This window comes from Apis mellifera, linkage group LG3 (assembly GCF_003254395.2).
Source record: "Apis mellifera strain DH4 linkage group LG3, Amel_HAv3.1, whole genome shotgun sequence".
NCBI classification, from domain to species: Eukaryota; Metazoa; Arthropoda; class Insecta; order Hymenoptera; family Apidae; genus Apis; species Apis mellifera.
Window position 1 is genome coordinate 386033 of NC_037640.1, and position 18324 is coordinate 404356.

The following is an 18324-nucleotide window of genomic DNA, read 5'->3' on the forward strand; positions in this document are numbered from 1 at the left end:
ATTTTAGTTCTTTCATCTTCATTACTATACTTACAATTCCGTTTTTTCGCTTTATTTTCATTTGAATTCATTTGAAAATCATTTTATCTCATCATTGCTTTCTTCACTTATTATATAATTTGACTAACGTTAAATAATAAAAATAATAAAAAAGAAGAAATTAAAAACAAAACTTGAAACTTAAAACTTGATATTTGATATAATGTCTAGCTATTGAGCATTCGCTTAATATAAGAAACGAAGAAAAAAAAATGTTTTGAAAGATCAATTTTATATTATCCCTATCTTATCAAAATAAAGACTTGTCAATATGCTTCTCAACAATTAGTTCCTATTTATATAAAATATTAATATATTCATGAAAATTTTTGAAAAATTGATTCTAGAGATCAAGATAAACACAAAAATTAATATAAAAATTAATTAAATTTTATTTATTAAGTTATAAGCAATTTAAATATATGTTAAATTAAACGAGATAAAAACAAAGTGCAACAGCAGAGGATAATGGAGATAGAATGGTTTTACTCTTTTTCTATCTCGCATCTAATTTCAATTGTTTAAATTTAATATTTAAATTTAATAAAATTTGACATCCATATTTTTGATACATAAAATAAAATGATAAATTATGATCATTTATTATCAACTATTTTAATCATTCAATTTAAGAAATTTATTATATTTAGACATTTTGATAATACATATGTTCAAAATAATACTTATACGTTTATATAATATTTATATAATAATTAAATCAAATAATTTATATAAGCGATATTTGCAAAACAAAAGTATGTTGATTTTTTTTTCAATTTCTCTACTCTTTTTACTCAATAATATTATGTAAAGTATGTAGTAAAGTAATTTTAGCTTGATGAGTGTTCTTCATTATTTTACAATAGTAAGAATATTCATATTCTTTTTTATCATTTATATAGATGCTACATTGAATAAAGAAAAATATCTCTAATCTCAATTTCATTATATATAAAATTTTAAAATAATATTAAAAATATTAGTTGAAATATGATATCAATCAATCAAATCTATAATATAATTAGAATATAAAATAAATTCAAAGTAATATATTCATTAATTACGCCGCAAGATTTATTAATTATCAATATCAATCTATTTATTATGAGATTTAATAGGAGCTATCATTTTGAACACTGTATGTATATGGAACGTATAAATAAAATATATATAAATTTCTCGAATTGAAAGATAAAAATACTAATAGAAATAATAGAATAGAAAATGATAGAATGGTTTATTATAAGATTTATGGTTTTTATTTTTTCTGTTCTACGGAGATAAGAAGAGCATGGAGTTTCATTAAAAAAAATATCGATGAATTTGAAATCTCATAAAAAATAGCTTAAAAAAATTATTTTATTATTATATATATTTCTTTAAATAATATAATTTTATCCTAAGAATTCTTTTCATAAAATAATATCTTTTACAAGATAGGAGGACCATTCTTATTTTTTTTTGAACAGAATACCATAACTAATTTGTATTTATTTCATTTATTTATTTCATATATATAATTTTTAAAAAATAACTTTTATAAAGTTGAATAATGTTTGTTTAAAATATTTTTCATTATTTTGCATAATTAAAAAATTATAACAAAAGAAAAAAATTTTAAATCTAAAATGCAAGACACTAGAAAGTAATTAAAATAAAGTTATTCTAACATAAAATTTTAGCTGTTTAAAATGATAAACTTCTTAGTATATATATATATATATATATATATATATATATATATATATATATATATATATATATTTATATAGTACTAACAATAAAAAAAAACTTAAAAATAAATATCAAATATTACTAAATTCGTAACTCAATGCTATTCAAAATATAAAACAGAATAATATAAAAATTATAACTAAATATTTAGAAATGAAGAGTCATTTTGAACATAATATGAATTTTAGAATAAATTTATCTTAATTTAAATTTTTGATGTTTTAAACTAGCAAGATCCAGCTTAAAATCTATTTTTTTTTGTCACTATGATCTTAACCTAAAGAATAATAATTCGAAGATACAATTATTTTCTCTTATTTTGCAATAGTGAAATATTTCATAATTAAGATTTGAATTTATCAAAAAAAAAATATATATTTTTATGAAATTTAATTGGTATTGGAAATTTAATTGTATATTTTTTTCTGTAACACTATAAAGTTTTATAACAATAAAAGATCTCATTAAATTTATCATCATATTATAAAAAAAAAATACAATTTCATTTATAAACAAAAATTATTTAATTTTGATTTTGAAATTTTTTCCATCATTTGATATATAAAAAGAATATTTTACATATAATATATAACTTTTAAAAAATATTTTTGATAGATTCAATTCTTTCTTCAAAATATTTCAACATTAGAAGATTACAAGAAAGAAAAAAATCATTTTTTATGCATATTTTTACATATTATATATAAAATCATAACAAAAACATATTATTTTGTTAAAATATAGAAAGAATTTTAAGAATTCAATAATTATCTCTTGTCAAATATAGATAATTTAAAGAATTTATGTTTCATTTAGTATTTTTTAAATTTATATTGTATACTAATATTTAAATAATAATGAAATTTAATCAAAATAAAATATGATTTTACATCACGAAGAAAGACTCTTTATTTAACGAAAAGAAATGGATTGAAAATATTTAATAAATATCATCAACAATCTTGAAGAAACAAAACAGTTTTAATAAATAAAACATTTATTTTAAAATTGACTGTAAATATTTCTCTTCATTTAAATTTTTATTTTATTTATATTCTCAATTTTTAAATTAATGAATTTAAAAAATAAGTTGTTATATTTAAGGATTTATTATTTATTAAGACATTAAAGAATTAATTTATTACATTCAATAAAATAATATATCAATATAAGAAAAAAATTTGCTTTTTATTGCTTGCTTTTTATTGCTTAAAAATATCATTGAATTTTACAATCCGAGGTATTATATACTATTAGAATTCAACGATCTTACTTACTTACAATCTCAATTATTTCTATTACAATTTTTTTTTTACAAATTTATGTTATGTATATAATTAAAAGTAAAAATACATTTATATATAATTATATAAAATACATATAATTATATATATTATATAAAATACATTTTTTTTTTTTAGAATTTCATAAATGATGCAGAAATTTTATTGGCATCTCCAAAAACACCCGAAGGATCTGGTGGAACTTCGATTACTGGTAGCACACCTGGCGTTATAGGTGCTCAAGAAGTGTACAAGTAACATTATATTTTATTATTTGTTATTTTAATATTTTTTTTATATTCAGAAAGTTATTACAATTTTTTAAGAAATATAACTTTTCTACTTTCATAAATTCTTATAAGAAATCATTTCCAAATTGTCGATTTTAATGAAATTTATGTATGTAGTTCTCGAAAAAATATTTGGGATGCAGTTTTTTTTACATATTAATATTTATATCAAAGAATTGAAAAGCAATTTCTATTTGCTTTTTATGATTTAAAAATGATTTAAAAATATGATTTAAAAATGTGATTTAAAAATATTCATAATATATAAAAAAATTTTTAATGAGTTTCATAAAAATAACTTAAATATAAATAATAATTATATATTTGTTTTCAAATATTGAATTAGCTATATTAAAAAAACTTTTTAGAAATTTATTTGTTTAAAGAAATAAAAATTTAATTATTTTTATTGCAAAATATTGTTGCATTTTCATAAAAATTTATAAATATAAATAATAATTATAAATTTATTATGAAAATAAATAATTATATAAAATACGAGTAAATTAATCAATTAATTATTTTGATTTTTGATATTGTAACAAAATGTATTCTATTTATTATTTTTTTTTTATTTTTTATATGAGTAGAACTTATAATATGAACTATGAATATAAAAATTATATAATTTAAAAAATCAAAATTATATAATATTATAGTATGCTTACAATTTTTTATTTTATATTTCTACTTTGCATAATTATTATTCTAAATATAATAATATCAAATACATGTAATTGCTTGTGCAACTTTAAAAAAGATTTAATATTCTATATAATAATTTATATAGAAATAATTCCTTGCTGCAGAATAAGCTCTGAAGCTAAAACCTAAGACAGATTATGTTCATTTATAAAAGATTAAATTTTTATAATATAAGTTAAAATATAGATATTATTAATTTTTATACAAATTTTAGATTAAATCTTTGATATTTTATTTTATCTTTTCCATAATGCAACATTTTAATTTGTGAATCCAAATTCAAATGATAGAAAATAGAATATACTTATAATTTAAAAAATGCAACTCTTCAATTTTCTTTAAGTTGCATTTTCTAAGATATTAATATAATAAATAATATAATATAATCTTAAATGAACAATTTTTTATTCAATTATTTTTTTTTTTAGAGATCCCAGACAAAAAAGACTCGCGGAAAAACAGAAACAGCAACAAAGTTCTCAAGTTGGGCAAGTACCTGAAAAACTCAGTTTTAAAGAAAAAATGAAAATGTTTGCAATGGAAACCGGTGAAGATGGAACTCCACGGGATAAAGTGAAAATTTCACGTGCACAGCGTGAAATAGATAATATTGGAAATCCCGTACTGAATAGCAATTATTACAATAACAGTAATAATAGTATCATCAACACCAGTAATAGTAACATCCAAAATAATAACAACGGCAATAGTATCAATAACAACAATAGCAATCGACAACAATAGAAATTAAGACTGAAAATTGAGATTTATTTTTTTAAAATCATATTACATGGATCAGATAAAAATTGATGCATCTGATACCGAACTATTATTATACCATATAAAGAATGTGTGTATTATATTGGTAATGATACTTCATTATAAATATGAACGTATATGTATTCCAATTTGCCCAATTTTGACCAAAATATTATATATTATAAATTAAAAATATTAGAGTAGAGAATAAATGCATTCATATGATAGAATCAGTCTTCATATTTTTAGTATTTAATAACACAATGAATATTAAATGCATTTGAAATCTACTCATTCGATTGGACCAATTTACGATTTTTGATAGTAATAGTTATAAATAAGGCTTATAATAAAATATACTAAATAAGTCAATAAAAAATAACATTTAAAATAATTAATTATTTCTTTTTTATATCAAAAAATTAAATGAATTTAAATGATTTAAATGAAATATTTAATTGAAAGGAATAAATGCAACTAAATTTTTTATATTTCATTATTTCTGATTTTGTTTTTTTGATCAATAAATTTTTTTAATGCTATGACTTTTTTTAATGTAACGCATTGAAAAGATGAATTTGATATTTTATAATGAATTGACTTGTAATTGATATATTTAGATAAAATATTTAATATAAATCATCATATACTTTATGTGCTTTTATTCATTATATCTGTTAAATAAATCTATCATTTTATAATTTTTATTTGTTTAATCATTATTACAATGAATAATTACTAACGTGAATTAATTTCTTCGAACGCTCTTCGAATATGCTATTATTTTCATAAACGGAATATTAAATAACACAAAATATATGAAATTTTTGTAAAATGAATTATTACATAGAAATTTAATCCACTCAATCTAAAATCTAATATTATAAAAAATATATATATACGATAATGCTTTCTTCATTACTCTTTAATTTCGAGAAAAACTGTCCAATAATAATTTTAAAATCGAATTAGTCGAAATAGATCTGTTGATTAGTCCGCATATTTGTTATTGAATTTCTTCTTGTGAAAATAATAAAAGATATTGTGATGCAATACAATTACAGAAAATATTCAACAGTATATTTGGAGAATATGTAAAGTAAATTATATCGGATATTAATAGCAGTTCGAAATATAGTGAAAGTAAAGTGAATGCATAAAAATTAATGTATACTATATATAATAAAATACTATAAAATAATAAAATAAAATAAATAAAATAATAAATATTTTATCTCTTTGAGATTCAAAATCAACTAAAATTTTAAACTAAATTTATTATAGATTGTTGAATTTGCCTTTTTTCAGCATTAAAAAAAAGATCTATTGATCACGCAAAAAATTGAGGCTAAAAATCTTAAAAATATAAATTATAAAAAAAAGTATTCATCTCCTTTATACTTTGCAATATACTTATATATTATTTAATTATTTCATTTTTGATACGAGTAAGAGATAATAAATTATTTTATGTTAATTATTGACTTATCTTGTATATTGGATTTTAGAATTATTTCATCGATTTATGAAGATAAAGTATCATAAAGATTATATCATGAATTGTACATAGATAGAATTAGTTAAATTTTTAGAATTACTTGTTATTTACGATGTTATTTCGTATTTATATTTGATGTAACGAGTGTCGAATAGAATATTTTGATTTATGTATATGCATTTTTTCGTTTTAGCCAAAAATACGATAGCTTTAATGCAATCGTTGATAAAATATATGGATTAAAACGTAAACATAAACGAATTTAATCAAAATATGACAGATTTGAAATAAAACAGTAATTATGCAAATAAAAAATGAATTAATGGACATATTTGATTAAAAAAAATTTATGATAAAAAAACATGATTATAACTATTATAATTTTTCTGCCTTCTTATTTGTTACATAAATATTATAATCATGATATCGTATAATACATTTCATTTTAACATATATAAAAGTAATAAAAAAAAATTTAATTATTATATTTCTTAAAATTAATTTTTTAATTTAAATTCATTTTTTGTTTTTGCGATTGTTATATATTCTAAAAAGTATTAAAAAATTATTAAAATTAAATTGATAGAAGATAGATAAAATTACAAAGAAGAATTTGCAGTAAATAAAATATCTTTTTGATTATATATCGAATATAATATATATATATATATATATATATATATATATATATATATATATATATGTATATATATAATATATTATATATAATACATACATATATTTGCACTATATTTTTTCTAAGAAAATAATGATTTAAAATGAATATGCTATAACTATATGTGTTATTGCAAATCATTATCACAGTTTACAGTTTGTAAAGATTAACAATTATATCTATAAATCACCTATTTTTTAATTATTGTAAAAAATATGTAATGCAATTGAAAAAAAATTATTTGCAATCTATAATAATAAAAAAAATTATACTTTAGACAAAATTAAATTTTTTTTTAATAATATCTAATTTCATAAAAATAATAAAATAATTTTTAGATAAAAAAATAACATGTAATTAAAGAAAATAATTATGGAAATAAAACTCTATCTTTAAAAAAGCTGCAAATATTCTTTTATTACATCAAATGGATATTTCGAAAAATATCAAAAGTATATAAAAGTATTTTGAAAGTAACAATAAATAAATGAAAATAATAAATAGATAAAAAATAAATTTAATGGAAAATTAATTATATAATGATTCATTATATAATTATATAATTATATAATGAAAAATAATAAATAATAATTAAAGATTAGGAAAATTAATTTATAATTATAATTTGTAATAATTTATCTATTTTTGAGACATTCGTTTGTTCAGAAGATTTAATTATTATAACATATATTTAAAAAAAAGTTATAGATAAATGTATAATTTTAAAATTACTTTTCTTACAAATGTATTCAACTTAATATCATTAAATAAATAAACAGATATATCAAATACATATATAAATGAAGAATTGTAATCATATATCAATGTATGTTATATTAATAATTTTGTATTTTTAAAAAAAAAGTAACTAGAATTCAATATATCTTGTACCGTGTTCATAAATTGAAAGTAAATAATTTCTAATCATTTTCAATAAAATTTAATGATGAAACTCTAAATTAAGAGTAAAGAATTTTATGATGAAATTTTATTAAATCAAATTTATTTTATATTAAAATAAAGTATTTTTAGATTTTTAGACGTACAATGAGACAACCAATCAAAAATGTTTTAAGCGAATATCGACTTCTTATACTATAGAGAATCGTACGATAGAGAGCGCATGCACATACACATATAATTTAGCTGATATTGACTGAAAATTTGCCGAGAGAGGCGACATAGTCGCAGTCAGGTGGAAGGAAACGTTTTCTCCTCAATTCATAAAATATGGTCATGTCTACTTCTAATTGAATTCAGAATCGATTTGAATGGATTGTGAGTGATTTCTTGTTACCTGATTACGTGATACTCATAATAGTGAATTATTTAAAACAATAATAAAAATTTATTTAGTTTCAAGTGGTTTTTTACATTGATACAATTGTTGGATACTTAAAAACAGTAACTGGAGAATTGTTTCAATAATGAATAAACTTTGAATAAAATATTGGCTGATTTACTGGCAGTGTATTATTATTAATATACAGGAATTGGTTAGAAAATCAAAGAAAAGATTATTAAATATAACAAACAAATATTATATGATATATAACATTGATTGAATGTGGCAACATAATTTGCAGTTTTGCAAACTAACCATTACGGATTAAGCACATGTATATTAATTATTGATACGAATTGATAGGTAAAATTTTTCTCTTATTTTTCCATTTTAATTTTACATAAATATATGTTATAATTAGAACTAGATATATATATATATATATATATATATATATATATATATATATATAATATGTATATAAATAAAATGAAATTGATTTAATTAATCTAAAAAATATTGAATAAAACTTGCTTGAGATATATAGTTTAGAAGATTTAAAATATAAAGTGTTCATTTATAGATATTTCATTATTTTAGTAAAACAAGTAATAGAAATATTTTATAATTTTATAATATCTTAAATGGGATATATATAAATTATCGATCGTTAACGTCGTAGATATAGAATTGACGTCGTTTATACGTGTATTGTGTGCGTGCGCATATTATGTGTTATGTATAAGTGATTGATCGTATAAGGATCATGTAAAATTGATTGGAATCAATATTTATTTGTCATTCAAGTTAAATTCATTATAATTTTTATTATTCATAAAATATTCTGTGCTAATTCAAAGTATAATAATTGTGTAAAGTATGTAATTTTCGTTATAATAATTTATCAAAATTTTGAAGTGATATACTAATTCTTTTTATTCATATAAAATTATATATTTTTTATTCAATCTTTTCTCCATTAAAATAATAATCTATAAATCTATAAAATAATTAATATACAATTAGATTAGCAAAAATTAAATGGTGAAGCAAAATAATTATGAATGATTAATTAAAATATTTTCAAAAATTATAAATCATAAAATTTAATTTAATTGATATTCTTAAAAGAGAATAAATGAATATTTAGAAGAGATTGAAAAATAAGATTAAATAATACGCGCACTTGCATGTTATATATATATATATATATATATATATATATATATATATACTGAAAATATATATTCTTTAATGTATCTCTAGTGCATTCATAACGATAATAAATTTTTCTGTTCTTACATTATTATCTTTAAAATTAAAATTTCCTAAGAGAAAAGTTTCAGATAATGCTTTTTGATATAAGTATGATATTTAATATATCCAATATATATAATGGAGAAAAGAATGTTTTCTTTTTTTTCTCTTTTCTTCTCTTCTTTTCTCTTCTCTCTCTCTCTCTCTCTCTCTCTCTCTCTCTCTCTCTCTCTCAAATTATTTTAAATTAAAATTGTAAAAATAAATATAATATATATATATTTTAAATAAAAATTTAATATGTTATATATAAAAATAATGTAACTTTGATAAAAATAAAATACAAGAGAAAATAAGAGAAAATAAAATAAAGAGTATCAAAATAGGACAATTAATATTTATCTAAAAAAAGAATAAATGATGTTATAGAGATATTTTATTAAAAAAATTTACAAATTAAATTATTTACAAAAAATTTACAAACTTAATTTAAAATATATAGCGAATAAAATGTAAAAAATATAAAATATATAAATTAAAATGTAATATTATCAATGACTTTAGCGTTATTAAAATAGAAAATATATTTTAAGGGAAACTGAAAGTTTTCGAGATTCTATTGATGCATTGGCAAAATGCCAAATATCTAAATACATATTTACATCAGCTAAATTCGTCGTTGTATGCGTATTTATAAATATATTTCATAAAATTGCCGAATAAACAAAAAATACTATTGATTTGTCAAATATTGAAATTTGATGTGTCGCGCATGGATATATATAAGAATAAAATTTGGATTAATTATTAATATAATATATATTGATATTTAATTGTATAGAATAAAAATAAATTTTGTGTTTTTTCAATTTTTTTTACATTTTAAATATTAAATTTATATTTTTTTTGCAATTTCATATAATGAATTTATATTCATATATTTTTCAAAATCAAAATATTTGAAAATTTAAAAAATTTTTTTTAAATTTTAGAATGCATTAATAAATAAGTTATAAAAGTATATAATGTTATAAAATGAGATACATGTATTGTAAAATTGTATCAAACAAATTCTAATTTTATTATATTTAAAATTAAAAAAATATAAATATATTAATATTTATATTAATATATGTATTTAGATGAAATTCGATGAAATAAAAAAATTTATAATAGACAAATTGTGCGTGATAGATACATATAGAAAATGCGAAATATAAAAATTTTATATAAATTTTGAAAAACAGATAATAAAATATAAATATATTGAAATTTAGTTGAAACATAAATGTAGAATATCCCTATTTAGGCAGTGTACTAAAAAAACAGAAGAAGAAAAAGATAAAAAAAAAGAAAAAAATAGAAGAATGAAATGATAGTGATTATGGTATGATGCGGATTAAGAAAACGAGAGAAAAAGAGAAGAGAGTAAAAAAGAAAAGAGAAGTGACGAAGACAGAAAAAAAGAAGATAAACCCGACAAAAGTAAAATTTTTATGTAGCGAATAGAATGTATGGTAGTAACATGAATCGAAAAAGAAATAAATATTTATTAGTAAAGAATATTTATATGCAGTACAATATGATTATATACAAATGCAGACAAGTTTCGAAATTCAATAACAATACGTAAAAAATCTTTAAGGAGAAAATAATCATTATTTTATTCATATTTCGACATGACAATAAAGGCGATATGTGGCACCAATTTCGATGATATTGACAATAATGACAAAATAATGATGAGATGTCAGAAAAATGAAAAAAATAAAATATTTAAAAAAAAAAAGAAAAAAGAAAAAATGAAATATAATATAATTGAAGAAACGACAGTAAAATAAAAATTTTTCGATAACTATTATAACAGTAAGAATTTAGTCCATAGTCTTTAAAATTTCAAATATTATTGGACTTATAAACAATTATTTGCAAATAATAAAAAAAGAATATATTTATAAATTGTTTGAAAAAAGTATAAATGTTATAAAAAAATTTAAATCAAGGGTAAGCGTGTTCAACTATTTGCAAGTTGTAAATCTGCTATTAAATGTGAAATGTGAGAAATTATTAAAAATAATTTCAAGAAATATTTTAAGTTTGTGTCGCATGAACATTTAATAATTTAATGATTTTTATTTTAATTCATTTTTACACATATTTAAAATTATCAAAAATCTATCGAAAATATATTTTTTGCTTTCTTATTTTTTTTAATTTTAATGGAAAAAAAATTGAAATTTTTTTCTTTTGAAAGTTTTTCAATATATCTAATAGTTATTACTTGTACGTGTATATATATGTAATATATTTATTTTTTTTATCTTCTAAAATATAGATTTTTTTATTTCAATAAATCTTGTGTTACATATATTTAATCATGATTACTACAATTTATCAAGAATATTGATGAAAGAGTAGGTAAATTTTCGCCTATTATGTTACAAGGATTTCTATTTAAAAAAATATTTATTAATAAATGAACACGTTTTTTTCTCCTTAGGTAAAATTTATCATGGTAACTATAAGCATTGTAATACTGATAATTATTAGATTATAATACTGATATTATTAATAGTGATATTATAAAGAATGATATTTCTTATTCTCAACCGATCAATTCGGTATAATATGTACAATAACAAGGTCTAGTTTTATATTACCTTTGATAGAAGAATATGTATATAAGAATCTACGCCTTCGAACTCGACCACAGAGGTGACCTCTGATCAATGATATCAACAATTTACCATATCGGATTCGCGACACATCAAATTTCAACTTGAATATTGTATATGGTGTGCGCACGTGCGCATATGAGAGGGAGAGAGAGAAATGTAAGTAGTGCTTAAAGCATTCTATACTATGTACATATATCTATGTATGTATAGAAGAGGAGCAACGCAAAAGATCAAACATACGTATTCAGTTTTATTCTATACTTGAATCTGAAATATAAAGTTTGTTAGTATTTTTTAAATAAGTTATATAAAAAAAAGTATTAATCGAATTTCAAATAAATTCTCTTTTCTGTTTAATTTGGATGTTTCGAACAATCTACGCAGCACCTGGTTCTTTTACTTTTTGAACGCGGCAATTTCCCTCTTCACGGTCATAGTTTATCTTTTGCAATAGACGATTAAATAGACTTTACGCGCATACAATTTACGTAATGAATCAATGGGGCAGGAGTGTGCGCCCAAGTACATTCAGTTTTCGTATTTCTTAGACGACGTATGTAACTTTACGGGTCTCATTTTGGTAAAATTAGGATCATAACAATTCAATTACACTTTTATCATTTTTTTTCTAACAAAATTTATTTATTATTATTTCTTTTTTTATTTTTATATTTTTTTTTCTAATAAAGTTTATCATTTCTATTTTCTTTTTTTCCAGACAATATTATAAATTTTTTTATTCTATTTAGTGTTTTAGTGAAAGTGAAATTTCTACGAGTTAATTCGAAATTTTTAAAAATATGAATGAAGCCAAATTTTGGAGTTTTCCTCCAAAACAAGCTCTCTATGATCCACTTCTTGAAAAAGATGCTTGCGGTGTCGGATTTATTGTTGCCATAGATGGAAAAAAATCACATAAGGTAAGATAGTGATAGTCATAAATTTTTATTATATTTGATTAAATATAATTACAGTTTTATTTCTTGTTTATTTTAAATGAATAAAAAAGAAAATTGAAAGAGATGGCAAATTGAACAACGAATTGAATCCTTTTATTAAAAGGATTGTTTTATTTCTATTATTTAAATAAACATTTTTTTTTATATTCGATAACATTTATAATTGATTTAATTTAACTAAATAGACATGAATTTGTGATAAGTAAAAATAAATTTCTTTCATCCGTGTTCATACGAATTCATGTCTAGTTATTAATTATTGCATATAAGATCATGATTTCTATTTATCGTTTACTCGAAATATGCATGCTTCTCATTTTCTTATCGTAGATTGTTCGCGATGCGGAGGTTCTTTCAGCGCGCATGAACCATCGGGGTGCCTGTGCTTGTGATAACGACACTGGTGATGGAGCCGGTGTTCTATGTGCAATTCCACATGAGTATTACGCCGATGAATTGCGGTAAGAGATAACCACGATTCATGGACTTTCTATTGCTTTATCATTCTGTGATGTATTAATAGAATGTACTTGTTCAATAATGTTTGTTTGCAATTTTGTAATTTATGCATATCGATGATGAAATTGTAACTTATCTCATTTTATGTTTATATTTTTTTATATAAATATTGTATGTCTATCTTTTTATTAACTTTATTATTAATATTAATAATATTATATATATTATTTTTATTATTATTAGTAAATAATATTATAAATTACATAATATGTATCAATTACATCATATATGTATATATAATGAATTGTAAAATGTAATTATTTCAAATAATTTATAAATTAAATTACAAAAAATTTTTCATACAAAAATTTCATAGTATAAAAGAAGAATATAACTTGATATTTATCAATTTTATGAATATGTAGAAAATATATAAAAATCAACTTTATTTTTATGTAAAATCGTGAATTTTTAATCAATTAATTGATGCATATGATAAAAATTTCTTATTATTCATTAAACATAAAATTAAATTACAAAGAATATAATTATATTTATAATAAAAAGTTATTTATAATAAAAAGACGATATTTTAATTTGAATTTTATAAAACTTTTATTGTGAAGAAATATTTTTCTGTTCTTTTTTTTTTTTTTTATATATATCAAATAATTTATGAATTATTTGAAATGACTCATCTTGTATTTATCATTAATATATCTTCGTACTTAATGTATTTATAAAATCCGAAGATAACTTAATTCTACACGGAAACAGTAATATATATTACATATTATAATATATGTATTGTGTTACAAATATTAACGCATTTACTGATAAGATTTATGTTAGGATATAGCAATTTTGATTCTTTATTTTATTGAATATTGTACAAATTGTGTTGTTTATAAATGCAAAAATTTTTCAAATTATATATATAATTTTTAGGTCAAATTTAATTCTCAATCTGATTTATGAATTTCTAAAACTACTATTTTTTTTTTTTGAAATATGATTATTTCAGAGATCTTAATTTATATATATTTTATTATTATTCTCTCTGAAGATTAATTATTTCAGCAACGATTATTTTATGGTTCTATATGTCTTATTTTAAAAATTTCAAAACTATATGTATGTACATTATTGGTACATAGGTACATTATACATCTTCTATTTTTTTCTTCACATCTTTAGCTCACTTTCCCGAGAAAAAGAGAAATAATAAATGTGTTCTGAAATAAGGATAGAACAATTGGTGCCATAATGGAATTTTAAGATAAATCATTTTCTAAGAAAGATTTACAGTTATACTTCATATCATTTTTTTCAATTGATTTTGAAAAGTTATGGCAAAACATAATTCGGTATGTATACATACATATGTTTATTTCTTCTTTATAAAACAAAAAAAAATAATAAAATTGGTAAATGAAAAAAGCATCATTATCAAAGAAGAAGAATCAGATTTCCTCATTTTTTCATAGTGTATAATTTGAAAAATGAAAAATATTAAGATTACTTGATGAAAGTAAAAAGCCATAAATCTTTACATAAGCTCTAAATCGTAATGATAGATTACAATGACATTTTATTATTCTATTCTTTTTTCGAAAAATAATATTGTTGTTCATTTTACAACTTAACAATTTATTGTCATCTTGAATCTTTCATTCCGTTTTAGAATAAAAGCGAATAAGTATACCTGATAAATAACTGCCTTTTATGAGCGAATTGTTTATTTTCAAAACAAAACTATATTTGATTGATAATAATCAAAGCACTGATCGCTCAAAAGAAAAAAAATGATTATAAAATTTATGTAATTTTTCAATGTTCTATGTGATTTCGAATAATATTCATTATGAAATTAATTTTATATTGTAAAATTATATTAACTGATTTCATATTATCGAATTAAATTGTTCGTTTTCTAAACAAATATTTTCTTAAAATATTATTAAAATATTCATTTTATTCGATTGTTAGTTCATTAAGAAATGGCACAAATTAAAATATTTTTGTTTAATTTAAATGATAAAAGATTTTTTTTCTTCGAATATTTAATCTTGAATTTTGTTAATTATATTTATAAACAAATAAATTTTTTATTAATTTATTTAATAATTACCTCCATTTAATATTTCTCTGACTTTTTATTAAGAATTTTAATTGATTTTTTTGCAAGTGATGATTTAAAAATAACACACAAATATATTCAATTCAATATTAATACAATTTACAATAAATAAAAATTTAGATTTTCTTATACGTAACATTTCTTTTATTTCTAAGAACTTACGATTTACGATTAAATTATAAAAAAATAATTATTATGTTATCAATTTATTAAAATTTCTACATGTCAACTTTTCTTATTCTAATATATATAAAAAATGATCTTTGAGACCATCACAAAATTAATAATTTCTTTAAATTTATATTATGTGATATCTTTTCATTTTCATTTTTTGTTTTTAAAAGAAACATTAATGTTCTATTTATTTTATTTTAGCCAACTATTTTTTATATATTAAATATTATCTATCTATTTATTTTCTGATATTTTAAACAAATAGACTACTTTATTTTTATTTTAAATATTATTTTATTTCTCAAACTATATTTTCCATTTCTTATAAATCTTTTTAAGTCCGTTAATTTTCATGCGTTTAATTAATATTTTATATTTCATTTCTATATTCTTTTATATCTATCTATATATCTATATATCTATAATTATATGTATAATTATTTAAATTGTCTTTTTTTATAAAATATATTTTTATATTTTTATTATATTATAGGTATTAATTTTTTTCATTTTCTGTTTTTATTTTGAAAAAATTAAAATTTTTATATATTATTAATTTTATTAATAATAAAATTAATTAGTTAATAGTATTTATAGATTGTATTAATAATAATATTTTATTATGCTTTTTCATCATTATTAATACTGTGAATTTTAAGAAATCATTAAATTTATGTTATATAACTTTTATTAATTTATTATTCAGAATTTTATCTTTGATTAAAAAGCAAAATTTATTATATTGTATTATAAATTCGTAAAAAAAATCGTAAAATGTAAATTATATATTTAATTATATTTATTAAGCATTAATAATTTTATATGCAAAATTTTCCAACTTATATAATTGTATTTGTAATTGTTTTAATAATAATTTTGAATATCATAGTAAATAAATTTAAACATTAAATTAAATTTAAATTATTCAATTTCAATATATGATTTATGTTAATATTGTCAAAATCTTTCATATTTTTTTTGTTAGTATAAAAATTTTCTCTAAATCATTTATTATAAAAAAATATAATATAAATATTCTTTTGTATATTGTACGAGTTATACATTATACATGAAAGAATTAAAGCGCTCTATATATAGATATTATATAGAAAATAATCTTATAATGTAAACAAGTAATGATTCATATAAGACCGAAAATAATTCTATCATTTCCAGCATATTTCCATCATTGTCTTAAATCTATTATTTATTGGTGTCTATCATAACATCATAGATCGCTTTAGAAACAATCATAATGGTAAATGAAGATATTCATATTTGACACATTATAAATGTTAAAACATATCAAAAGAAATCAAAGTTTTCTAAAAAATTTTTTTATGAATGGAGAATACTATATAATACAATGCATTTTTGATTATTTAAATGATTTCGTGATTTCATATGATTTTAAGTGTCTAAAATTGTATTAATGTGATTTCATATCAATTTCATTGATAAATTGAAATAATAAAATAATAATTTAATAATAATAACAAATTTAATTTAATTTAATTTAATTTAATAATAATTTCATGACTGACCAATTTCTCAGTAATAATAAATATGAACAGACATAAAAATATTATTCTTATATATTATATTCTTCTATATATATTATATTATTATCTTATATTATTACTTTATATTATTTTTACCTAATATTGTACAGCAATGAATGTATCGTATAAAATTATTGATATTGATGATTAAGACTAAAATTTATATGTTGCATATTTCATATCATATAAAAATTTATTATTGTAAGTATTTCTCAAATCTTTTTATTTTTCAGCAAACAACAAAATATCGAATTACCAGAATTTGGCCATTATGCTACTGGTATTCTGTTTCTTGATAAAAATTCACATCAACAAGCTGAAGCTGCATTTGAAAAATTAGCTGAAGAATGCTCTTTGAGGGTATGATATATTATTGTTTTTCAATAATTTTTCTGATTCATTACATTATAAACAATTTTTGATAAAAAATAAATATTGTATAATTGTAAAAAATGATGATAACATTAATATTCTTATAAATTGTATATTTTTATTAATAGAAAAAATCTTTTATCAAATCCATTTGCTGTATCACTTTACAATTATTAGCGAGCTGCTCACAAACAATTCACTTACAGAAAACATTAATGTTCGATAAATTCGTGTAATAATTCCCTTGCAAACAGCATATATTGCAAATATTATTTACTAAATTGATTAACAAATAATAAATAATATTTGTTTGATATATATATATATATATCAAACAAGTATAAACAAAAATAAAAAGCAAAAGTATAAATATTCAATGTTTGTTTTATAAAAAATGCTCCAATTTCAAATATTTTATAAAATTAGATTATTATAATTAAATAAATGAAATATA

General features: G+C 18.9%; 2 protein-coding genes across 22 annotated transcripts in view; both read left to right on the plus strand.

Moving 5' to 3' along the window:
• The window catches only part of LOC410161 (afadin), a 51732-nt gene extending 46556 nt beyond the window's left edge, over nt 1-5176 (plus strand). For 9 of the 16 annotated variants that reach the window (XM_026439762.1, XM_026439769.1, XM_026439765.1 and 6 more), the window contains 2 exons: nt 3195-3310; nt 4480-5175. In XM_026439762.1, coding sequence (XP_026295547.1) covers nt 3195-3310; nt 4480-4795 — 432 coding nt within the window. In that variant the 3' untranslated portion in view covers nt 4796-5175. Of the gene's footprint in view, nt 1-3194; nt 3311-4479 lie in introns of all 16 variants that reach the window. The other 7 variants (XM_016917210.2, XM_016917211.2, XM_016917212.2 and 4 more) reach the window with 4 other exon arrangements.
• A 2933-nt stretch (nt 5177-8109) lies between these two features.
• LOC413372 (putative glutamate synthase [NADPH]) overlaps nt 8110-18324 on the plus strand; it is a 47187-nt gene continuing 36972 nt past the window's right edge. Inside the window, exons 1-6 of one of the 6 annotated variants that reach the window (XM_026439682.1) lie at nt 8110-8262; nt 8341-8632; nt 12196-12360; nt 12954-13124; nt 13494-13624; nt 17732-17858. In XM_026439682.1, the coding sequence (XP_026295467.1) occupies nt 13005-13124; nt 13494-13624; nt 17732-17858 (378 nt within the window). In that variant the 5' untranslated portion in view covers nt 8110-8262; nt 8341-8632; nt 12196-12360; nt 12954-13004. Of the gene's footprint in view, nt 8263-8340; nt 8633-12195; nt 12361-12572; nt 12785-12953; nt 13125-13493; nt 13625-14819; nt 14990-17731; nt 17859-18324 lie in introns of those variants that run through there. The other 5 variants (XM_026439683.1, XM_026439686.1, XM_026439685.1 and 2 more) reach the window with 5 other exon arrangements.